Consider the following 27,104-nt stretch of genomic DNA (forward strand, 5'->3'; position numbering starts at 1 on the left):
TGCTGAACTAGATAGGAGTATTAATTGAAAAACTGAAAGTTAGCATGCTTACAGTGGCTTTCGCTCAACAGAGCAAACAGAAAATATCAAAAAAAATTAAGTCTCCAAAATGTTTCAGTTAGAGAACAGGAGGCTTGAAATTCCATGAGAAATGATAGCTATTCATAAAAACAGCTGTGAGTAGAAATGTTTAAAAAATAGAGTTTCTGAAAAATAACATTGATACTGAGAAGCTATTAACCTGATTTAAAAGAGGCATCGTGAAAATATAAATGTCAAGTAAGAGCTTTCAACTAATACAAAGAACAATGGCATCATGTCTCCTTATCATACCAAAATTATAATTCTTAAAAACCAACAGCTTAAAAAAATTGTTAGAAAAAACTGCTAACTGGATGAAAGGTTTAGTGTTTGGGAATTCTAATCGTCCTTTCTTGGCTCCTTGTTTGAAGTCTCCTTTCCAGTTCTGGCTCTAGTTTCTTCTACCTTAGCCAACCGATCTATACTCCTTCACATGTTTGAGTCTTCGTTTTTTTAAGTATTAGAAAACTGCTTCTCTCAGTAACTGTGTATTTAAAGTGTTGCGTTTAAAGTATTCTTCTAAATTTATGTGATGAGCACCACTCAGATAATTAGGATGGCTACACAGAATTCATTCTTGGACTGCAATGGACCCAAAGAGGCTTTTTCAAATAAACAATTAATATTCCCGTATGATCACACTGTAGGCACATACTGAGTTCTGCTTCTGTAAAATTGAAGGATAATATTGAGCTAGTTATTAGGATAAAGTGTTTCTCAGGAGAATTGTTTGAAATCAGATACTCACTTTTAAGAGATTAAAATGAGATAGAGATTGCCTGTCCCTATGGTCCTAGGAATTAAACTTAATGAGATCAAGCACTTTGAATCTTTTTGAAAATTTGTGGGACAAAAGTCACAATTAGATGTACGACCTCAAACACTTCAGTTGGGAGAACATGGTTTGCAGAACATGGCTTACCACGACTGGAAGAAATGTCAGCCTCAAACGCAACACTTAAACTTCTTAAATCCTGTACATGAATGCAATCCTGACCTGCCAAAAGGAGACCAAATGACTATATATAAATACTCCAGCACTAGAAAGAGTTATGCCAACTTTTTCAGTGTGTGAAAAACAGAATTAAATTAAATCTTTAGTACTATACTTTAGAAAAAAGTCAAATTGTTTTGTGTTCTACTCAAGAATTCAGTGTTTATCTCGAAAATGTCCATGAACACTTGCTATGGGGGTTGGGGGGGGGGTCTGGCCCACCTATTGTAAATCCTTCCTTGGGAAACAGTTTATAGCCACTCTACATCTTTGGGAGTGTCCCAACACAGAAGTCCAGATTGTATGAAGGTGCTTGCTAGCACGGATTTTGGAACAAGAATGCCTGCATTTGAATCCTAGCTTTCCTACATTTGGACTCTTTTGAGTTTGCATGACCTCATCTGTAAAACAGTGATTAAAAACTGCAAATTTCTATAAAGCTATAGTAAGACAAAAACTAGAGGATCCATGTAAAACTGTCACCACAGTTACTAGTATATGGTAAATATTAAACACATTACCTCCAATGTTCGTATTATTTCTAAAATACCCTACCTATGCCTTTGCTTCTGTTATTCCCTCCATCTACAATGATCTTCCCATTCTCCATCCTCATTTAATTGCCCATATTCATCCTTAAATATTTAATTCAAGACTCACTAGCAGCAAGCCTCCTATGAGACTCCCAGCTAGATTAGGTGTCCCTCTCCAAGGCTCCTACAGTTCCCTGGCATAATTTTATTACTGTACTCTTCAGACTGTAATGTATAATTATCTTCTGGGGGGGAGAGTTGTATGCACACATGCGTGTGTGTGTGTGTGTGTGTGTGTGTGTGTGTGTGTGTGTGTGTGTGTGTGTGTGTGAGAGAGAGAGACTACACTATGGCATATGGCTTCAAGGTAGAAACTATGCCTTATTAATCTTTGTATCTTTAACACGGTATGAGCATGCCCAGAGCAGGCACTCAAATATTTGCTGAATAAAGGAAAGGATAGAATCTTGATATTTTCTAATAGCTACTGAAACAGAACATTTTACTATTCTTGCAGCCAAAGCCAAACTAAACTGATGTTTTATCAAGTATGCTTCCTTGGCATCAATAGGAATTCTTAGTGTTACATATTGAAAATCTTTATCTCCAAGCTGAGATAATTTCCCTTTATAAATAGTATACTGCATATTTTAATCAAAACCAACATAAAAATCAGGAAAAGAATGTATTCCATGCCTGGAATATTAGATCAAATTAAGTTAGATACAGGTCCCAACCTCTAAGAGTTTTAATACAAGACAGAGAGAGTAGAAGATAAATAAACATAGATACTTTCAAATATATTTTATATGTATGTGCATATCTATGTATATAGCTACAATGTATAGAATAGAAATGTAAAGAAGTTAAATGTACAGGCCAAAGTGTTTCCCTAACAAGCATACATTACTTGCAAATCTTTACCACATTCATTATTTTTAAAAATTCTTTATCACAGGAATGGCTTTTAATCAAGTCCTAATTAATTTTTAGTAAACTTTGAAACCATCTTAAGATACCTATTATAACCTAAATGTATGTTGTCTCTAAATTTTAAGTTACATGAAAATGTCTTCATAAATATATACTTTGTAATCATATCTTATTTTATATGGCAAATTATCCACTGATTTTATAAATGAGAGATAATGTAATAAATAAAATTACTTCCAAAAGATTCAGATTGTTAAAAATATTGTTTGCCCATTTATCAAGGGTGAGCTGACATCATTTTCTGACTTAATATACATTCACTATTGTTGATATGACAGACTAATAGGCAAGTCAGGTGAGACTGTACAACTAAATTCTCCTTGTAGTCAATATAAAGTCTATTTCTAAAGCAGTGACACAATCAATCCTCTGCTATCCTGAACGTATATTTTATCCAGTCATGTATTATTTCAAAGATGCTTGGATGATAACTTCAAACGGAAGATGTGTGAAAACGTCCCAGAAGTTTTTTCCTTCTGCAATTAAGACAAAATAAACAAGACTCCCACAGCCAATCCATCTTCTCACTTCAGTATTTTCGAATGGCTCTTTTAAGCATGGTGTTTCATCTTGAGTTACTTCAATTAGGAAAACTGCAAATCACAAATGCCTAGAGCATTCCATTACAAGAGTCTTTGTAAATACACTTCTGGAGCAGGAAATTTCGTTTTGTCACTGCTGGTCCTGACACACCTTGAACCAAGCCTTTTCTACAGCATTTCCACTTCTAGAAAAAGAATTTACATTCCTACTACTATTTATTTGACAAGTATAAATAATTCCTAGACCTACGTGTTTCTGTGGATAGTGTACACGTTTTGGAGACAGGACTAATATCAAGTCACATTTTGTTTACCTGTGAAATAAAAGTAAAGTCTATGTTGCAGCATCACGTGTAATAAGAAACAATGTGTGTAAAGCAGAGCTGAGTGTAGGACCTGACCCAGGGTGACTACTCATTAAATGAGAGCTTCTGTCATGATGATGATGATGAAGATGATGATGAAGATGATAATGATGATGGATGATCACCATTTTTTTAATCCCCTGGAATGAATTTGATCAAATAAGAAGGAACAGGAAAACTGCACATGTCTGACCCTTTTCCTCTCTCCATCCCAATTGTCTTACTAGGCTCATTATTAATGATCCTCTTAGGGAGTGAAAGGAGAAATCATCAGAAACCTGAATGAACCTAAGCCTCTGGTCAAACAAAACCACAATAGCCCGTGGGTGCAGCAACAATTCAATTAGGGGTTTTAATACACTGTCTCCTCTTCTCCCTCCACTACCAGATTTTAAATGTCTGTTTGCACTGGACAGATGCTTTCGGATACCATGATATGGATAAGCACTTCCCATTGACGAGAAGGGCTCCTTTATAGCTTTTCCAGAAGAACACTGTCTATTGTGTGTTCTGTTTCACTTTTATAATACAATTAAACAGACTCACAGAGAAGTTTGAGCCATGTAGCTAGGTAACGCTCAAACAACGCTTTTTTTATTAGCTCACAGAATGAAATTTAGCAAGGATTAAAAAAGGAATCTGGTAGAATTTATCCTCAAGTAGTAAACAGTAGAAGGAAAGAGAAGAAAGGAAGGTTTATAGTATTTCAAGGAAAAATAAAAGACCTGTCATTTTACCGCAAGATCAGTACAAGTCATCACATGTGGGACCTATTCAGAGAGACTCAGTGTTAGTGTCACTGTGGGTCACCATCTCGGTGTACTTCCTTCCAGTGAGACCAACTTCAGAGGATCTGAGATCAAGGCAATGAGGGGGTCTGGAAACTACATTACATGACAAAGTTTGAATGGCTTAAGGAAGTTCACCCCAGCAGAGAAAAGTCGAAGGAGGTAATTATGGTATATTTCTTCAAATACAGCCCTGGAAAGAATGTGAAAAAGAAAACGTAACCTGCTCCATCTCTAAAACCTAACTTGGACAAATGAGTGATAGAGGAAGGTGCTGCAAGTCAGCTCAATTTCCAAAAACCTGGTAAAAAATTTGAGTTGTGCTCCAAAGAAACGGGCTGCCATTAGCTTCCAATTACCCAGAATATTCAAAAAATTCATAGAATACTATATAGATATACAGAATATATTAGATAGAAAGGCTTTCAATTGGCAGAAGTTTGAGCCCGGTGACCTACAAGGAGATTTTGTTTCAAGTTTCTATGATTCTAAGAATTACGAAGAACTACTATTTGAAAAAATCTGACGTAAATGTCTATATCTATGAATATGTCACTGAATTTATGTAAGTATCAGGGAATATGACGGCTTAAACAACCAGTATGAAGTCAAACGGGATTTGGATACCACTGCAAATGAGTGAAAGTTAATTAGGACAAAGAGAGCAGAAGCACTAAGAAAACTGAGAATATTTAACATTTAAATGAATTGCTTTCTTATCATAGAAATGCATCTTTCAAAATATAACTGGAACAATTACAGTAAAGACATTTAGTATATTTCAGCATTCTGATCTCTGAAACAACATATTTATAGAAGAGAGCAAATGTAGTAAGAGTAATACTCTTGACGGTAATACTGCATTATTTATCAATTTACATTTTGCATCATTTAAAACTACAATGGATGTAGGCAATCATAAACTATTTGAGAAGAGGCAAATATCAATTACGTTTTATCACCAAAAATTTACGAGAAAAACAACAGCTATAGAAATCAGCTCAGAAGTTATGTTACATGCATTCTCGTCATCCTTTCCTATTTACTAGGACAGCCCTCCAAGTAGGAAGGGAGGCACTGATAGGAGAAAGACCATGTTCAAATGTCCTAGCAATTTCATATGCTCCAGACTAACGTGACTACAAGAATTGATGGCTGACTCTTGTTCTTTCCGACCCAGGCAAACAGTCGCTCATTTCAGAGCATTAAAAGTTCCTTACACATTTTATATCGTGCAAACACAAATATATCTTTAAACTGCATCCAGGCTCTGTAGGTGAGCCAGCCAGTGAGAAGAGCCAGGATTTAAAATCCTAGTTCTGCACAGAAATTATTTTCTCATACCTTGATCTTTTCTTCATAGTGCCAAGTATATTGTCTGGCACATAGGAATAGTCAATAAGCTGAGTTAAATGAAATCTGAATTCTGCCTTTATTTGCTAGGTTTTGTAAATGACTGTGCATTTGTTTTTCTGTGTTTCTGGGCATCATATTTGTTTCTGTTAGACAGTAATGTTCCAGCACGTTCAACTGTACATGCACTATGATGTACATGCAACACCTGATGAACATCAATTTCACAGATTATTATCAAATACCAATCTTAAGGTGATGCTGAGAGATAGTTATAGAGAACAATATTACAGAGAGGTCAAGTAATATGTCATGTATCACAGATTATTTGGGGGGCTCAAATGTTAAGACCGTAAAATTCAAATGTCATTTAATTCAATCTCTATTCCATCCTCCTGCTAGAACTATTTCTCCGATTTCATAAATATGAGCTGAATTTTCATGCATTCATAAATACATTTTTAATTTATTCATTCATTTATTCCATAGATATTTACTGATCACTTACAAGGGTCAAAGCACATAAGAAAAATCAAAATACAAATGTGAAAACAAGTATAACTGATGTGAGGGGATTGTTATTTGTGTTACAATAATTATTTTCAAATACATTCACAGCAGAATTTATTAAGATTCAAAAAGTGACAAGTGATTCCAGATTTTTGTTCAGTCAACATTCAACAGATATCTGACTGCCAAATGAATCTATGCACTGTGCCCAGAATACACTCTGCATTTTTCTGCCACTGAGACTTTGCTTACGCCAAGTAAGGAAACTCTCCCCTGTTCCCCATCTATGGCTGATATAACTGACTGGCCATGGCACCATTACTGGACCCTGGATATGCCTGAGAATTCTTCTCATCGGTCACACAGGAAACACCCAAATTCTAATGGAGTTAGCATACAAGAAAAATATCTTTTTTCCTTAGCTCTTAGTATATGGGATAGTGGGTAATATGCAAGCTAGACAATACTCTATGTCTAATGGTTTCCATTAGATTTGGAAATAATCTCTATATGGCCATTTCTTATGCTGACTGTCTACAAAAGCCAAGGCTATACTATCTCCTGATGGCATGAATCTGAAAATCGTTGTCTGAAGTGCAGAAGAATGGCCCAGCATGGATACATATAGCAATGAACCAACAGCACAGAGAGGAAAGACATAGAACAGAAATGTAGAGGATTTCCTTAAAAGGTTAAGGAAAATGAATAAGGATTTTGAAAATAGTTTTACAGAGGAATAAATGAGCATGATAAAAAGTGTTAAAACTCTAGACATTTATTTCATGTATAATTTTTAAACGTACATTGAGCCGAAGACTTCGCATCTGCGGGAATTTTATTTCTGTACGTAGACGTGTGCGTCAGAGAAAGCGTAGCTGAGAGAGAAGTAGCTAGAAAGTACTATGAGTGATGTAAGTATCTAAAGTGGGTTGGACATTTAATTCCACAGTAAGAAGGGAAAAAAAAAAAGAGTCTGCATTCAGCATCTATGGCCTGCAAAGCAATGTTCTAGGCATTGCTATAAAACCTGCAGGGGAGATTTCAACTAAAGTTTGAGGTTCTTTGAAGAGAGAGCTTTTGTCAGCAGGCATATTAAGGCATCTTAAACACCACAAGGCTACAGGTAGACCATTATAAATCCATGGATTTTTTTTTTCTTAATTGGTTCCTAGGGATACTGCAAATAAACAGAAATACAATGTGAGCTTAGGAAAAAAATACTAAAAATAAATTTTGTGTGTGGCTCTTCAATAAAACAGATTCTTCTAAATTACCTGAAATAAAGGTGAACAAAAGTTATAGACCCAATTAAAATATATTCTCGATCAAAAGTTTAAAAATCCATTATTTTTTTTGTTTGTTTTTTTATTGAAGTGTCATTGATTTACAATGTTAGTTTTAGGTGTACAGCAAAGCAATTCCGTTATACATATATATATATATATACACATATGCATGTGTTTCAGATTTCCATAGCAGGTCAGAAATTTGAAGCATGGTGTGTATGGTGTGTGGCTGATGTTTACGTCTGGCCTAAGGTGCAGAGAAAGGACAGCTGCTGCTTTTAGCCAACCCACCAATCTTTTCTGCAGGAAGAGAAGAGGCCTTGTTCATTTTGTGGCTCCAGCCTCAAATCTTTGGTAGAAGCACAAGGTTCTTCTACTGCGATACCCAATCAGGAACATGAACTTTTTTGTTGAATATTCTCTGACATTTTCCTAGAAGTTCATAATCAAACTCAGACTTGCTTCCCAGAACACATTCTGCTGCTGTTGCTTCTAGCTTCCTATTTTAACTAAAAGAATATGTCTGATTTTTTTTTTTAATATTAGTTCTAGCTGTTTGAACTTCAACATGTTTTTAAAAGAGTGGCCTTATTTTGGTTTCATCTCTTCCATTTTACTGAATAATTATTTAGCTTTTTGAATATTTAGCTTTATGAATAATTATTATTAATGTCGCAAAACAAGGAAGACAGCTGATGCCTGGTATGAAAAATATCATTGCTTATGTCTATGGAGGTGGTGCCTGCCACGGACTAGGAGACCCGTAAACTTAGGCTCTTCTGCCCCATTATAAAAGTCAGATTATCTCCTTACACACACATTCATTCATTCATTCATTCATATTCCCTCCTTCCCCATCTCTTTCTCTCCCTCTCCCTCGCTCTTCCTCTCTCTCTCCCTATTTATTGTATTCAGGAAAGGAGGCATTACAGAGGGTTTATAAGATTGTCTTTCCTATTTATCTGACTTGGAATAAACCTGCATCATCTAACTAATCTCACTTCAAACCAAGATTTCAAAATGTCATGTCAGGTCTCTTGACCTGGACACTAAGGAACAGTTAAGTGTCCATGAGATTACATTTATCAGGACTTTTATGATTGAATAACATAACTTTTGACCATAGGTTTCCTCCTTTTACCAAAGTTAATAGCCAGAAACCCTGTAACCACAGCTGATCAGGCAGCATCCTCTAAGGCAGGAAGCGAATTTCAATTTCTGGCCCTATGAATCTTCAATCAACTTTTCACAAGACCGTTCTCTCTTTGCACCTAGACCTCATGGGAAAAGGTTTACTACACGCTTCTCTATATTTACCAGGAAAGACTATGGAGGCATTTTGGACAGACTAACAACCACGGAAAGCCAATTAAAAAGCTCAACATCAAATCAGCCATTCTGTAGATGTCTACATAAAACTTCCCTTATGCTCCGGTATAATCTAAGAATGCACTAGTAATTTGTTTTCTATCTTTAGGTCTTCCAAAGTTAAAATCCCTAACATGTGATTAAAAACTATCCTCTTTGGAAAGTAAATCCTTTCCAATCAATCTTCTACTTGTATAAAAGAAAGAAACAAAGAGGAAAAGGAGAAAAAAATGTACCTAAAAAGATTCTGGTCCCACGAGATTTAGACTGACTTCCTACTTGGTGCTGCTCTGCTTCTCATAAACTCTTCCTCCAAGACTCCGATCGAAGACTTCATGTTCTTTATTTTTCATCGCAGTCAACTCATCAGTTAATTTGTGCCCCTGCTAAGGAAAGCTCAGCCCTCTCCTGACTGGCCGTTTAGGAAAACAGTATTCCAGCTGCTCTGCAGAACACTAGGACCAATGGCCATTATCCATGAAACCTTGTTTCTTAGCACAAGATAGGATAGGGCTTTTGCAATCAAGAATCAGTTTATCACCTATATTCAAGATTACTGAATTTCTATCTATATTTCTATATATATTCATTAAGTAGTATTGAAAACTAGCACTTTTGCTATTTTGCCTAGATCATTGTTTTAAATGGTGTGTTTTTTACCTCCTTTCCAAATACCAGTTCAAGGTCACTAATATTCCAGGAGGAGAATGTTAGAGATATCCTCAGCATATATTCTTCCAGATCAGTGGTTCTTAAAATTTTATGTGAGAAGGAAAAATGTAGTTGTCATGGTTCCCACCTCCAGACACTATGTAAATTGTTTTAGGTGAATGCTAAGGATCCACATTTTTAGTATGTGTCCCATGTGGTCCTAATTCTGATGGTCTCCCATCCACACTAAGTAACATCACTCAGAATTTTCTAAATTCTACATGTGACTCCTGTAGTTATCTGGAAGTTATATATTTTGATCAAATAATTAATTTTTCCTATGAAAATACCTTTATATTCTTACAATATTATTATATACTTTGCATTATAAAATGTGTATACTATATGATCAAATCAAAAATAGTCCTTAAAGACAGTTCTAAATATTTTGTGAAACTACTGGTGCAGAGACTGTCCAGTATGTTGTTATATATTCTGTTTATAAAGATTCACATGATAAATCCCTCTTAGACTCTAGTCATCAAAAAAAAAAAAAAAGCTCTTCATGCAGTGAAATACTTTCCTTTTTTGGCTAAATAGAGCTCTAAAACATGCTATAGTTTCCTTCTTCTCTTTGGCTGCCAGGAAATTCAGCACTGTATTTATGCTTAGTAAAGTTTTATTTAACATAGTTTTTTGTTCTCCATCACTTCCCCTTCATCTTTAATCCTTCTCACTTATTTATCTAATCTTTTTTGTTCATTTGACAGTAAATTGTTTCAAATCATCTTCAAAAATTGGCAGTGTAAAAAAATTATACAGGTATGATTGACTCAGTATATAATTTCAAAACCAGTTTGCCGGAAACATAGCATTTTTATACTTTGATAACTCAAATTTATTGGCTGTTGAATTTTCAACAACAAAAAGTTTTCTATGGTGACTCAAAATTCCAGCTTCTGAATAGGATTTAATGTAAGTCCTCAATCAGTGACTCCTCATATTCAACAATCATTTCCTGCCTAATTGTGTATTGGGTAACCCACTAGAGACTTTTCCTTTACTTTCATTGACTTTTTCTTTCTTTCCTTGTTTCTTTCTTCCTTCCTTTCTTCCTCTCTCTCTCTCTTTTCTCTCTCTCTCTCTCTTTACAGCTGTACATATTTCATGTATACAATCTGATGGGTCTGGGGGATAAGCCCACACCCATGAAACCATCACCAACGTCAAGGCCACAGACACATCCAAAACCTCCCACAGTTTCCTCCTGCTCCTTTTCTACTTTTTCTTATGCAAGAAAAATATGTACCATATTTAATCTTACATTTAATATCATATTATTAATAATAATATAATTGCAACTCCTGTATAGCACCTATGTAGAATGTAATGTTTTAAGAACTGTATGTACTTACATTTAATTTCTGCAAAAGTCCTATGAGGTAGGCATTACTAACCTATTTTTATAGATGGGGAATCTCAGGTAGAGTTTAAGTAAATTGACCAATGTCACTAAGCTGGTATTTATTTGTTTGGGTTTTTTTTAATTTTTTTTTTCTTTCCTGGGGAGAAAGTAAGTCAGGCTTATTTATTTTTTAGAAGTACTGGGGATTGAACCCAGGACCTCATGCATGCTAAGTATGCGCTTTACTATTTGAGCTATCCCCTCCCACTCTGAGCTGGTACTTAAATCCAGGCTATCTCTAATCTATCACTGTATATATTTAAGATCATTTTTGAGTGAATTATCAAAGGGTCATTGTAAGAGAAGGGACTTAACTTTAAATAACAATGATAATGTTTTTATATAGAAAAATATGAAAATAAAAGGCTCCAAACATCACCAGAGAGCCTTCTTCTAAAAGAAATTCTATAGCCTAATGGAAAAATATTTTTAACACAAAAAGGCACAAACTGAAATATAAAATAATTCTTGCCATATCCTACATGTCCAGACTTCTTAAAAGTATTATCAATAGTTCATTCTGTGTCCTCCCAGAAAAATAAAAGGAGAAGGTACGTGTATATCAACATATGCATGTGTGTATAATACTTACTTACATATCTTATACATTTTGTATTGATGTATATGTTTGTTTTCTTACATGTATACAAGAGTATTATGTATTCACATATATTTTACCAATATTTAGAACAACAGGTATAGATCCAAAAACTGGGCACTGAATAATGTGGGTAATAATGAAGAGACAAAGTAAAAGAGATGAGTGGTCTGTAAAATGATTTCTTAATTTATTCAAAGTTTGGCTTAATATAGTATATTTCAGAACACAGTGCCAAAATTTGTTACTTGACTAAAAGATTTAAACCTCCTTTTAATTGTTTTTAAATAAACTTATCTTACTTTTCATTTAGGTGATTATAAAGTTATTTGTACTCTGTACAAAAATAATAAAGTTCTTTGCAAAATTAATAGGTGCTTTTTACTACTCTTGGACCATGCCCATCCTGAATAAAGTACCCTATTTCCATGAAGAAGAGTTTATACTCGTTTTCTAAATTACATTCTTCTTTAATTAGAATATTTACTGTAACGTCTTCTGACATTTTATATCAAATTCATGTAATTTTTAAAGACAAAAGCACAATGCTATATTTAAAAACGATAACAGATCAACATGTATACACTGTAAATTCATTATACTTTTCAAAACAATTGCCTTTTATTGCAAACATGAAAAAAATTGCAAGGTTACCTATGAAGGATTGGAAATAATGTTCATTTTGATTTCCATAATTAAGAATTTCCTGGAGTGGAAGTAATTTCCTCTTGACATTTATCCTTATATCCTATTTCACAGTGATGTATCCCCTCTGAATGCCCATGAGATGCCTTGAAATTAGCACATTTTTTCTTATTACAGTAATGTTCTGATAAATTAAACAATATGAATGGAGATGTGAATACTTTCTTGGTTGTACATGCTTGCAAAAAATAACATGTAACATTTTACAAAACACTATGAAATATCAGAAAAACCAACTGAATATCAAGTTCAATCCTCATTTTTTAATTTCACAAGAATTAGTAAACCAAAGTCAAGTGAGATATATTCAGGTTTGATGTTTTTCATATCACTGACTTGGATAGGATTGGCCTTGAGTTCAGATATATAGTTGAACTTAACAAAATATTTTCACACTTGAAAATATGAATGCAATATATATCAGAGTAAATCATTTGGGGCTGGAAAAATATGAAGACTCCAAATACAAGTCATGGAGTTGAATAAAATGCAAGAGACAATTGCTACAATTATATTAATTTCTCATCTCAAGAAGATCAAGGTAAAAGCAATACCAATGGAAAAAAGAGGCTTAATGTCTTCCTTTTAACCTACATCTAACCATATGCCCTTCCTCTTCTCAATGCATCCCACTGCCTCATAGAAATCATCTTTTTGAAAATTTTATTGGTTTGTTTGTTTGTTTATCCTTAGCTAGTTCAAATATCAATTGATGCAGCAACTTTGGAAAAATCTGGCTTTACCCCCAAAGTTGAATATTCAGATCTGTGACCTACCAATTTCACTCCAAGTTACATACACAAGAGGAAGCCTCTGCACATGTCAACAATTTGCATACCAGCCTTCTTCTGAGACAACTAGAATCAAACTGAATGTCATCAAGAGAGTGGTTGAAAAAATTGTGGTATATTCACATAATGGAATGAAGTATTATATAGCAGCCAAAAAAAACTGAATCACAGTGCATGGCAATTATATGGCTGAACCTTGGTAATATAATATTACATGTAAGGGCAAAAAAGATTGCATGCAGCATGATATCTTTTTATAAAGCTAACAAAATCCCCCAACTAAAGCTACAGCTTTCAGAATGATAAATACAGGATCCAGGGTGATGGCTATCTATATAGCACAGAAAGACAGCGGGACAAAATGGGGAGAGGAGGTGCTGACAGTTAGCTATAGGTAAATATCAGTGCCATAGCTTTAGTTTGGTGGTGGGTTCACCTGTGCATTATTAAAAGTAACTAAATAAATAAAATGATAAAGAGGACCATGAATGGATGAATGATAGAAGTGTGTCATGAAAACGGATAATAATTAGCTAAATTCTGTGTACCTGCAGTAAAATAAAAGCAATGTATCTTGGCTTAGCTTTTTAAATTGTTAGTATCGAAGGCTTAGCTCTTTTAAATATATTCTATTGCAATGTAAGATCTTCCCTTATAACTTATCAAATTTAGCTTCATCTTGAAGATTTCCCATAAAGAGTCAGAAGTATCTGCCCACCATCTAATTTTCCAGAATATTAACTTCCAAAAAATTTGAGGGAATTAAAGGAGTTGTTTTCTGCTTAATATTTCTAGGATTAAAACAAAATTGTGTATGTTTTTCAGAGTAGAAATGTACTATTTAAACACGCTTGAGAATATCACCTCACAATATATTCCATGTTATAATGTTTAATTGAAAAACATTTTAAAATATACTTTATTTGAACCTTAATATGTATTTTTTCATTTAATGAATAAAACACAACATAATATTTTGGGAGAGAAATATGAATGTATCTGATAGCCCAGGTTTTGAATTTCTGCTTTTCAGGCCAAAACAAGTCAAACAAATTATTTGACACTGATTTCACAGCCTGCTTTCAAAATTGTTGATATTAAAAACAATAAAATCATAACTTTAGATAATGGTCTAAAATACAGAGTTGAAACTTCAATAATGAAATCTCTTTAGTTTCAACAAGATTTAACAATTACCAGAGTAAAAAAGGAAGAATTATTTATATACAAATTTGTTTACCTATGTTACTAGTTCACTATCCCTTCACTCATATTATATATATATATATATACACGTAGTTACATATATAATGTATAATCTAATGGGGGACTATGAAATATCTATAAATATTAATATATGTATATACACATATAAAATATGAAGTCATTATAGAGTTTTATTTATATTATAAGGAAACTCCATAATCATCTACAGACCTTTTTAGGCCTGCATATACAGTGCTTGGTTTTGTTTGTAATATTTTGTTTAATGTTAAAAATAGATGCAAAGTACAGAAAGAAATATGGAGGAACACAGAATTCTGGTGTATTGAGCTTGACAGAGCATTAGACCTCAAAAGATCCCCCAGAAATCTAGCTTATGTCCTTCCACTAACTAGCTGTGTGATTTTATGTTTCCTGTTTCTCCAAGTATAAATTAAGAAGTTTCTATAAGATAATTCCTAAATAGCCCTGCACATCAAAATTCCACGATTTTAGTACCATTAGACTAAGAAAAATCAGCCATTAGGGATAGTCCACAATAATTCTTTTCTGACCTCCATAAAGTGTCTAACGTGCATTACTGGGTTCATCTAATTTAAGAAGAATACAAACACATGTGCTCTTATTTCATTCCAAAAACGCCACCTTTGGTAATAACTGGAAACATTTTTGTAAGTTCCAAAGTGTTAACTAAACAATATGCATAAGGATTTTTGCCCCAAATGCATTAATATTAGGGTAGGGTTAAATAGCTTAATTTCTGTAGCACAATGAAATGAAACCACTTCCCCATCCAAAACATACAAAAGATGGTAATTATGAGAGTGTGACTGTCATTATCAAATTCATCACATGCAAAGGACAGGGAATACAGGGGCTTTTTCCTTTCTGATGGCCCCATGAATCCTAGATGATTCCATCAGGAATCAAGCCTCTGAACTGAACTTTCAGGCAGGATGCAGAATTATCTGCGGGTAGATTCTTTCATGACAACAGCATGACTACGCGAGATGCCACACTGATTTCCCTTAGAAATAGGAATTATTTTCACAAGTTGCTCATCTGGGAAACTTATATAACTTTTTTTTTTTTTTTTTTACTTTTATGCTGTTTATCCAATCTTGTTCTTCCAAACTCAAGTTTTCTCCAATTATCATGAATATGTTTTACTCTCTAGCACAGTGATTATTACCAAAGTAACGCCTCTGTTACTTTTCATTATACATTTGTTATATGCATGGTCTCTATTTAATTTGGGTTTAAAAATATAGATCCTCTAGCAATTTTCACAGATTTCAAGACATGTAAATCCATTTTACTTTCAAACTCACTGAAATAACAACACACCTGAAGAAGATATATATGTGCCTACTGTAAAATGAGGGGGGAAAAGGAATCAAATTTCTTTAAATAGAATCCAAAGCATATCATTGATATGCTTTGAACACTGATATCCTTGAACACTGACATTAGAATTGACAATTGTAAGTCTGCAAATCCATATTCAAAATAAAGAATTATCCTCAGTCATTTCCCAGATAGCTCCATTTCTACTGAGAACCAGTTTTGCCTTTTCAGCTAAGATGTGGAATTCAACTTTTTCATTTGAACTAGATTTATTTTTGTCAGCTGGGAAGAATTTAATCTTGTACTCTTATAAAATACTCTATTTTTCTGGAAAATCTCATGAATAATTGGATACAAATTTTAAGTTAAGGTAAGTATAATAAATCTAGCAAAGAATGAGAATTTATACATGGTAAAGAAATTAATGTTAAAATGAGTATTTAAAAATTTAAATGTTTCAAGGCTTGTGCTCATTTTAACACAGAAATGATATCCTGTCCCTACCATGCTCACAACTCTCTCATGTCTCCCCATTCTGTCTCAAATGAAACCAAAGGTCTTTACTTTGGTCTACAATGTCCTGCATCATCTCATCCCAATCATCTTTCAGATAACAGGTGCTCCTAAGCCCCTCCCTCACTTTGCTTCAATTACAGTTGTCTTAGGGGGACTACACCAAGCCCCCTCTCACCTTGCAGTCTTGGTACTTCTTTTCTCTCTTCTAAACTCTTTACTCAGATATTTACAGGACTCCCTTCACTCCTTCAGTTAGCCACCAGCTCAAATATTTCCCTTGGAAAGGCTTTGTCTGTTCCCTATCCAAAATAGCACACTTCTTACCCTGATTTATTTTGTTCATAGCATGCACTGCTACCTGGAATTATATTACGTATTCATGTTCATTTGCTGCCTCTCTTACCAGAATACACAGTGCTTAAGGTCTAGACGTTGAGAGTTATGTTTACTGCTATGGTCAATGACAGCCAGCAAGTGATCGACAAACGTCTGCTAAATTGAATTGAACTCTATGAGTCACGTTTTGATTTCCTGGTAGTTTAAGCTGCTGGTAAGACTTTGGGTTTCCAAAAGCACTATTACTGGTATTCTTAAAAGTGAAGAAAATGAGGAAGGTGGAAGAATCAGGCCCACATAAGAGCAAAAAGGACAAGACCTTTTGCTCTTAGAACAAAACCTTCCTTTTCTATTCGACATCATTTCAACTGTCATCCTACTCTTTTATGGCATTTTTTTTCTCATTATTAACTTCTGATTACTCACTCCCTATTCTCCCCACACTTTTTATGATTCGGATCTTCTTCACATAACAACTTGCCAAAATTTCCAATGCAAAATGGACTGCACCATGCCAGAAGATGGGTCTATGTGTATATTTACATTTTCTATACCTGTCTTTTAATTGATCAGAATGAGCACTTCTTCCTGAACAGAGAATACACTTATCTCATGTCATTAACATATCATAGTTCTCTATTTTTAAACAGTTCTATGTTATGCATAAATGAGTGGACCTGAATAAAAGGGAAAAGTGCCAATTTGTGTTTACTGGGTAAGAGACAGAACACCTTTCCAGAGACTAAGTGTCATTCTAGTATCTTTTTGACCCACAGGCCCCTTGAGTTACTCATATTTAGATGGGGGAAGGAGCCTGAAAGAGAAGGCAGTATATTCCTGTGCAGATTCACTTACATCATAAGATATCTCCATATGCTTCCCAGAAGCATCTGCAATTTACCCAGCCTTCACCAAAAAGCAAACTGATTAAGGAAGTAGCCATCGACAGCCATTAATTCTAACCTTTGCAGAGAAGAATTAGTTACAGCCCTCCTTAATTAAAAGAGAAAAATTAAAAAGGATGGATTGGAATACATTCAAAGATAAAGTGTTCAAATAATAAATTTCATTTTTTTTTAAACATTGAACAAAGCATAAGATTAGATTATTCAATTCTTGCTAATGTTGAGATGGCACTTGGTCCATGGCTAAGGAGCTCTCCATGGTATGCACTATCTTCTCACACCATGAGCAGCAACACATTAACTAGGTAATAAGTCCCCCAGAAGTATAGACTCAAAACTCAAAAGCCTTTCAATCTAGTTAGGCAGACAAGAAGTAAAACCATAAATTATATGAAAAATAGCACTTAACTAATGTCAAGGTAATTCCAATTACAGATGATGAAGGCTTGGGAGTTGGGAGGGCTTCATGGAGAAGGTTAGTGTAAAGACTGGCTCTCAAAGGAGAAAACTAAAGAGCAAAAAATTCCATGGCGTCTACTAACGCAAAAGGAGAAATGCAAATGTGCACAGAAATACAGAGACAGCGTTTCATTCCTGGGTTTCTTTTCAATACCAGATCATATCCCACACCGTCAAATCTTGCTGCTGAAGCTTGTGGGAGAACAATGCCTGCTTCTATATATACGGTCGTGCTCAGAAAACAATATAAGCCATATGGAGAGTCGAGAGGAAAAAAAGACTGAACTCATTGCTACAGCTCTGAAGGAAGAATAAAACCTCCTTTTCAGTGAAAGTTCTTTTCACCATTCCCATTCTTTCCATGAAAGAGAGGTTAAATTGTACAGTTCTAATGATCCCTTTTTTAGGTAATTCTGACAAAATAATTGATTTACTTTCTTCTCCATCAGGCCAGGTACAACATTCACCATCACCATCAAGTAGTTTGCGGAACCAAACAGTTCGCTGTATGAGAACACATGACTGTGTTACAGCAACTGGGCACCTCATAATAAACCCCAGTACTGTGTGAACAAGTGCAGAGCTAGCAGTGATGTTGAGGAATGTGGGAAGAGTGAGTCACAGAGAGTAGAACTGGGAGAGAAATGCATTATAATAACAGAATAAAGGACAAATGTATTCCTTTTCTTATCCCTACAGCATCAGCAGTAATCCTCACATAATTATTATTGAACATTCCTAGATGTTTTAAGGTTTTCAAAAAAATTAGTAAAAAATAAATAAAACTTCACAAAAAAAGTACTGCTGATATTTAACTGTGTGACTGTGAGCAAGCCACAAAAAAATCTTGTATGTGTAAACTGATGGATTTTGAATAAACAACAGGTAAGTTTCCTTCCACCAGGAATTAAGAAATTAGGTAATACAAAATTTGAACTTCATTAATTCATTTTTAAAGATGAGTTAACGGGGACAGAATGCTACACAAATACAAAATACATGACCTGAGAATTAAATGAAATAAACATGTATAAGGCCACATCAATCTGTAGTCTAAAGGGAAACCCTGGAAAGAAAAAAAAAATCATAGCAGACCCACTGAATATTGGAAAATGCCCCCTCTTCCAGGGTTCTGTGCCAAGAGAACACCTACTATCCCTTCCTGACATACCTGCTGGGCAACCAAGCAAACACTTGTAGAAAAAAATACACATTTCCAAAAAATTGTCGCACCAAATATTCTGTCTAATTTAAATGGTAACAACAACAAAATGAAGATTTGGTCACCTGTAATACTAAAAGAGGAATACACATCACATTTTCTACACCTCTTTCAAATTCATTTCAACTCCCATCAATTGACATGCTCTATAAAGAACTTCGTAAAAATACATTGTAGTACGCCAAAATAAAAACAGACGTTACTCGTAGTGTGGCTGTTCACCAAAAAGATAAATTTTGGTACTTCCCACCTTGTAAAGGCGTATTGGATTGACACCTAAGCCACATTTATGCACAGATGCTGGCACAGACCAAAGTATAATTCCATCTATTATCGGTATTGCTAGGCAAACCAGAAGTCTCTACAAAATGATTCTGCAAGATTGTACTCCCAGCATTCCCTGAAGCTATGTAGTCAGAACAGTGATGAATAGCAGGAAGATATTTACAAGTTTGTTCTTCTTTTAATAATACATACTTTGCAACATATGCTATATAAAATAGATAACATATATAACATGGTTAACATATGCCTACGATATATGATATATAACATAATTCTGTTATATAAAATAGAATATATATGACATATTTTATATAAATATATAATCTCCCTCCAATTATGCCATTCTAAAAAGAGGCATTTCCCTGAGACTTTGTTAGGAAAATTACAATGATAAACTAACTTGCTTTTTGTTTCTTAAAATAGCAATTTACCAAACATGTTAAAATTAAAATATTAATTTAGTCTGAGAAGTCTTACAACTAGACAACCACACTAACTTTTCTAAGAACACAGATGTAATTCTACCATATTTGTTTCTGATGAATGTACACTACAAATTTTTTGTTTTCCTAGATTTGTTCAGAAATCAGAATATGAGTCACATAGTCTAAATCATAAAGTTTCATTCTGAACATGAAACTTTACAGAATGCCATGTAGTAGCTTTCTTCCCTATTTGGAAAACCTTGATGAAAGCAACTTCATTTTAAAATTAAAGAAGTGGTGTGGACCACCGAAATAATACATCTCAAGTTCTCAAGTTTTACGTCTAACAACACAATCTCTATTTTTAAAAGGGTCGAAATGGTTAGTGATCACAACCAAGAATGCAGGTATTGCCTAAAATAATAGCTCCTCAAAATATTTAATGTGCCACCTGGTACCACTTCTAACATACAAGTCATGAGCCTAAGGTACGATGGTAAACGTAAGTGAGACCTTATTAAATATGTTTGTAAAATCGTTTTTGATTGGTGAAAATTTAGAAATTTCCTAAATTTGACAACATTTAAGTACTACCACCTGAATGAAAAATAATGACATGATGTTATCGTCCAGAGGTCATTAACCAAAAGAGAAGTTCCAGGTTCTTGTTCTCCCAAGGCAGTTTAAGGTGGTAATCAAAGTATGTATCATGGTAAGGAGGGAGGCAGGGGTGTAGAAAGGATAATCAGGGACCTGTGCAGGTCAATAAATCTGCCCAGAAAGAAAGGATGGAATGGAGGGACAGATATGACCCACTCACTGTAAACATTGTTTTAAAAAATCTTTCTGACATTCTTTCACTGATTTTTTAAGTTGTGCTTTTGACATTTCCTACTTTAATTAATAGGAAAGGGTAGCCTGAAAGGTATATTTTAAAGCCTTCATTTTACTGGCAAATTAAATAATGACTTACATAACAAGCATGGTTAAGATATAGAATAATGATATATTCGCTATTTCAGGGAGCACAAAAATAATTAGATAAATAGGCAACAGTAAGGCAGAGACAAACTCACTCATTTCTTCAGACTAGAAAGCCAATGAATACTGTCTAAAATGACCTGCGAGGTAGCAGATAATTCCGCCAGTCCTAAATTACAAAATTCTTGACTCTTTCTTCTCATGTAGATAATGTTTGTATGAGCTGGAACTTCTGTGATAACCACTGTCTAGGATTCCATTTTCACTTCTATTATCATTAATTGATGAACATCGGCTCCATTAAAAATAATAGCCACATAAAAAGAACTCAGAGGGTGTAATGGGAAATTCCTGGTCATCTATCAGACACAGCTTGGTTTTAGCTTCAACTATGGCATAATTTCCAGAAAGTTTCTATCTTATACTTCTTCATATAAGACTACAGTGTAAAACATAAATTCAAGCCATGGCTTTTGTTGAAAATTTCCTATTCTTAAATAAAGCTCTTGAGTCACAATATAACCAAAGTTAAGGCACAAAAAGGCAGGATTTTTAAAAACTCTTATTTCTTCAGAAAAGTAAAATACTTTATAACTATATTTGGATGAGAAACAGAAGACATTTTCCAAAGAAATCTTACTGTATCATACAACTTGTGCTTTGTTAAATGTTCATATATATTCCCCAATAAATGGATTGTATCTTGATTGCATTAACATTTCTACATCTTAAAAGTATGACTGCTATTTTTCATCAAGATTATTAATTAGCTCAATTTACTGAAAATTAACATTTCCCACCTTAGTGGAACTTAAGTCTTAAGAGTAACTTCTATTTTGCTTCCAAGTTCTGAGAAAGTGTGAGTATTTAATTTTTCTTACATGCTTATATACAGAACATGTAAACTAAAACCATTTCATAGATTTTACTCAAGCATTATGATTCCGTTTCTTAACTCATTTCAAAAAGTAGGTGTTTCTAAGTATTTTGTTTATGTAATAAAAATTGTCAATGATTAACATTTCCTCATCTTTTTCCCAAAAACAAAAATAAATTTCAAAATAAAATAAAAAATTGAAAGTCATTTCAGAAAACAAGTTTTAAAATAATACTAACTTCTCATGTCTAGAATAGAACTTTCTAGTCAGATGGAACCAGCAACTCATCAACATTCATTATAATGCCTATATTCAGATTATTATAGACGGTATATAGTTTTGAAATGACTTACTGATACTTTGTGAAAAACACTGCCACAGACACCACATTTGTTGAAATACATTTCCTTTAAATATTGCTTCCTTTATTTACTTTTAACACAGAGTCCTCTTTTTATTCGTGTGTACTGCTAATCTGAAGTCTAGTGACTTGTACTATCTAATTGTCCTCAACAAAGACTTCAAATGACATAAAGGCAACAAGACCAAATATATATACACAAACCTCTTGGTTAGAACTAAGCACCTATGCTGCTAAGGTAGTCTGCATCTTCTTCAAAACGAGTCACAAAATTACCAACAGGATAAAAGGAAAATATAACCAGTAGGATACAGGATTTTCACTAATTCATTTTGGAAAACCCACCAGTACGTCTTCAAAAGTATGTGAGACTAAATCAAAATAACAAATCATTATATTTTACTTTACCTTCATTTCTTAATCAGCCTGAAATTCTTCACATATAAAATACTCCATTAGTTGGCCATATGACAACATGAGAAATTCTGTTCAACACAATACGTCTAATAAACTTAAGTTGACTTTAACCACACTGTCATTTAAAGAAGGCAATTAAATTAGCCAGAAACACAGAATTTAAAAAGCAGCCTTGGGAATAACTTTTTTCTTACAGCCATTAACAAATCCTTACTGAACTGATTAACTATGCAAGAAAAGCAGTATAAAGCTGAAGAAAGGACACTAACATCACCACTTGGCTTATCTAAGAACTCATAAAACTAAAAGGTTCTTCCCATTTCATTTTATTAGATTCTCTAATATATAAATGCTTCTACTTTCCTGCAGTTTGATTAACAGTATTAATAAATTCATACCTTTCTTCAGTCATCCAAAAAGTCTTAACTCTAGCTTAGATTTTATTTTAAAAACCTATTAATTCAGAATATGTCCCTGTGCTTGCAAAATACCATTACCATCAAATAAAATAAGGAAGAAAAGAATTCAACAAGGAAATCAGGACCCCAAATTCTATAATGCAATCAGCCCTTGGTGACCATCAATCTCACCAGATACTGCTGTATCTTCTATTTAATTAATGGTTATAGGCCCATTGCCTGATGGGATCTGTAGTTCCTTTTAAAAAAAAAAACAAGTGTGGATGACAGTCATTTGCTTCTTTATTTGAAACTATGAACCTAGAATCTTAATTATCATTCCACTGCATTTTGTAGAGTTGATCAGTTTCAGCCCTGATAATCTAAAACACTGCATAACTTACCAGCCAAAATGAAAATGCATATATGAATATGTGCATATATATTACAAAATCCTTTGATAATATCTATAATCTATGTTTTATAATGTTGTAAAATGAGAATTATGGTTCTTAGAGGGAAAATGCATGCCAAAAGTGTTCATCTGAAAATAATACTTCAAAGACACATGGAAACTTTTCATTTCAACACACTGAAGCACTTTCTAGGCATTTCAGAATAGAGTATGCATTTTCATACCTTTACTTGGACACAAATTTTGTGGTTTTCATTGTCGTTATAATTGTATGTATTCAGATATATAATACCGATGATCTTTCCCAATATTCAAGAATTCTAAAATTTCTTTGTGTATTTATTACTTTCAGGCACCAATACTCAACATCTGCTGGCAACTCCCTAAATACTTCACTCACTGTATCATACCCATTTCATAGATCAAAAGAGTTGTTCAAAACCATTTAGATAATACTCTCCTAAACTCATTTAGGAAAGAGAAACATTATTTCCTCTGATTAATTATGTGACTTTAATGGATCCACAACCACTTCATACATATTCAACCTCCATCCCCTTTCCCTTGTTGGCACCTACCCTAGTGTTGTCATGGTGACGATGGTGTACCAGAAGGCAGCAGGGATGCTGGTGAACTTGCTGGCCGAAGACCCCTTCTCTGCGTAGAACATAACTGTAGCGAAAATGATGATAGCCATGGTGAGCGAGAAGAGCAAGAAGCCCAATTCCGAGGCACAGCTCTTCAGCGTGTAGCCCAGGATGCGCAGGCCTTGCGAGTGGCGGGAAAACTTAAAGATCCGGAAGACCCGGAAGACTCGGAGCGTGACAAAGGCTCCGCTGACATCCTCATTGTCTGTCATCACCAGCCCAATGTAATAAGGCAGGATGGCCACCACGTCGATGATACTCATGACACTACGCACAAAACGGTAGCGACTGGGTGCCGCCGCCAGGCGGAGCAAATACTCAACTGTGAAGATCATGACGCAGGCTGTGTCCAAGCAAAAGAAGGCCACGGCGTACCGCTCGCCACAGGGCAGTTCTTTAATGTGACCCGGGCTAGACCCACATGGCACTGTTTCCACCACATTAGCGATGACTGAGACGGCAATGAAGAACCCCGTAACATAGTAGAACACAAGGGCCATGGTGCTGGTGTGGGGGTTCTCAAAGGCCCGCCAGACCCGCTGCCGAGCGGTCATGGTGGGCAGCGCGCTCTCACCGGTGTTGTCGGTGTCGGCATCGTCCTGAAGACGCTCCGCGTTCTCTCGCCGGCGATCCTTGTACTCCTCATAACAGCAGTCACCAATAATTTCTGGGATGAGGCCAAAGAAGGCCAATTCTTCATCATAAGCGGAGATGCACTCATGGCGAGGATAGTGGAGCTTCCCAGTGCGGTAGAAATTCAGGATGTGGCGGAAGATGTCCGGGTCACGGTCAAAGAAATACTGCTGAGTCTCTGGATGGTAGAAAAAGTCCCTCTCAGAACTGCCCAGCAGAGTGTCTGGGTAACGTTCCAAGGTGTCCTGCCACGTCTGGAAACGGGTGCCACTCACATTCAGCACAATAAGGGCATCTTGAGTCCTTTTTCTCTCCTGCCTCGGGGGGGCTGGCATGGGCCCCGAGGCCACAGGCATCCACCCAATGGCTGCTGCCCTTGCAAAGGGCAGCCATGCTGCTACACCCGCCGCCATGGTTCCTTGAAGTGAGGGCGAGAAGGGCAAGTCAGTGACTCTACAGTGGGTCAGTCAGAATAGCCACAATCACCCACTTCGCTCCGTCCACAAAAGACAACTGGGAAACGTGGTCCAGAGGTATCGCCCTTATTCCAAGGTAGGACTCCTGGTTAAGTCACAGTTCTCAAAAGGGCAAGTTTCCCTCCCAGGCAGGTATTTGGAGTATGAAGGGAAAAAAATACAATGTCCTAACAATCACACCCAACAGAACCGAACCAAACCTCCTCCAGCAGTGGGACCAGGCCACCCCTGGCACAAATAAGTATACAGGTGACTTTAGATGCTGCAGCTTCTTCAAACAGGTGTCTTTGAGTTCTCCCCTGACATAGTCTGGATACTGTGGGGTCAGTAGGTGACGTGTAGGGTAGAGGAGAGGAAGGACAGTCACTCAGTGGTATTCTTTTGATGAATTAGGGAATCCTTCCACCTTCCCTTTTAGCTCTTTCAAACCTTCCCTTTCCAAGTGGCCCTTCCCGCCAAAGGAGTCTCAAAAAGGCGACCTGTTGTAGTAGCTTCCGAAATGCGGTCACAGCCGCTGCCCCGCGTCTCTTGGGGAGTCCGGTCGCCGCCTCCACTCCTCCCGCCGTATTTGCGGAGACTGAGGTGCTGAGCGACGGGAACGGCTGGGGGCGGGGGTGGGGGGCGTTAATACAGACCCTCCTCCCCCACGTCTACCAGCAACCCCTGTGTCTGCCAAAAGCGTTCGCCCAATCGCCCCGTCACTCTCTTTTCAAGTTCAGCTCGAGTACAGTGTGACAGTTACAGAGCCCAGGAGCTGGCAGCCGCCGCCGCCGCCGCGGCATCTGCTTCCGCGCAGAACGCGCCTCGCCCGCGGTACATACCTGGCAGAGTGCGCGCCAGGGCTGAGTTGCATAGAGACTTTCTCCTCGCCGTGCACCCGGAAAGGGAAAAGCCGAGACAGCAGCTCGCGAGCAGCCGAATCCGATGCGCCGAGGGAGCATAAATAAAGCTCAAGCGAGCTCTTCTTCCCCTTCCCCCATCCCTCCGTGCCTCCCTCCTCCTTTTCACCTTCCAAAAGCCAGGCGCAGGCGAGCCGAGCAGCAGCAACAAGTTCAAAAGGTGCGGGGGAGGCGAGCACCCGGGGGACTCGCTCCTGCCAACTTACTGCGCCGCGGCTGTCGCCGTGGCCGGAGCGGCGCGGTGCGGGGCTGCGGGGCGGCGGGGCTGCGGGGTGGCCGGGCGGGCGGCGGTGGCGGCGCGGCGGGGCCGGGGCTGGGGCTGGGGCCGACGCGGGCAGTCGCCGGAGCGCTGAGGCAAGAGGCGCTCGGCAGGGCGGGGGCGCGGGAGGGCTTCTGGCTGCTTCCCCGCCAGTGGGTGGTCCTGCATCTCCCCGGGCTCCCCGCGCCGCTCTGCCCGTGCGATCAATAAATAAGGAGAAAATAAATAAATAACCGCGCGCACGCCCCGCCACGCAGGTTATGAAAGGCGTCTCCTGCCTTTCCCTCGGCTTGACCTTTCTCCACCCCCGCCCCCTCGGGCTCCTCTCGCTCCACCCCAGCCACCCACCAGCCCCGGCGCAAAATGTCACCGAGGGAGAGCATCCAGGTGGATCTGCCGGGGAGGAGAGCGAGCCTCGTTGAACAAAGGGAAGCTTCACGCGCTCGGCTCCGGTGGTTTCGGTGGAGGAGAGGAGGAAGGGGACCGATGTCTTGCTTCTGCCTCCCTGGGTCCCGGTTCAAGGCGAGCGTGGGAAAAAAGGGGGGAGGGGGAGAGAAAGAGAGAAGCTGGGAAGGAGGGTGAACGGAGCGGAACGCGCAGGAATTGGCTGTCTTCTGGGGGCCACCGGGTGGCAAGACCTGCAAAGCCCCGCGGCGGAATTTTTAAGTGTTTTTTTCCTGTTTCTCTTTCTTTTTATTTGTTCAACCCAGATGCTAACGTTGCAGGAGTTAATATGTCATCTGTCCAACTTGCCGAAAAGTCAGTCTCCTCGGTCTGGGTCTTGCCACAACTCCTTTTCCCGTCCTTTGCAAATGACAGGAAGGATTTAAAACCGTTTTCTAAATGTCAGCGTCGAGGGGCGTGCGTCTCTCTAAGTGTGCGTCCCCTTCATTCTCTCCGCGCATCTCTTCGCGCATCTTAAATGGTTAAAGTGGATAAAGGTGTCCCTGTGAGGGCTAAATGATGTGAGAGACTAGGAAATTGTCGCGGCCAACCGT

The 27,104-nt window shown here is 36.9% G+C and overlaps 1 protein-coding gene across 1 annotated transcript in view; it reads right to left on the minus strand.

Annotated features, from left to right (window-relative positions):
- The window catches only part of KCND2 (potassium voltage-gated channel subfamily D member 2), a 457,805-nt gene extending 431,758 nt beyond the window's left edge, over window positions 1-26,047 (minus strand). Inside the window, exon 1 of the mRNA XM_010975585.3 lies at window positions 23,771-26,047. Coding sequence (XP_010973887.2) covers window positions 23,771-24,885 — 1,115 coding nt within the window. The 5' untranslated portion in view covers window positions 24,886-26,047. The remainder of the gene's footprint in view (window positions 1-23,770) is intronic.
- Window positions 26,048-27,104: the final 1,057 nt, after the last annotated feature.

The sequence above is a fragment of the Camelus dromedarius genome, chromosome 7, assembly GCF_036321535.1.
Source record: "Camelus dromedarius isolate mCamDro1 chromosome 7, mCamDro1.pat, whole genome shotgun sequence".
In the NCBI taxonomy this organism is placed as follows: Eukaryota; Metazoa; Chordata; class Mammalia; order Artiodactyla; family Camelidae; genus Camelus; species Camelus dromedarius.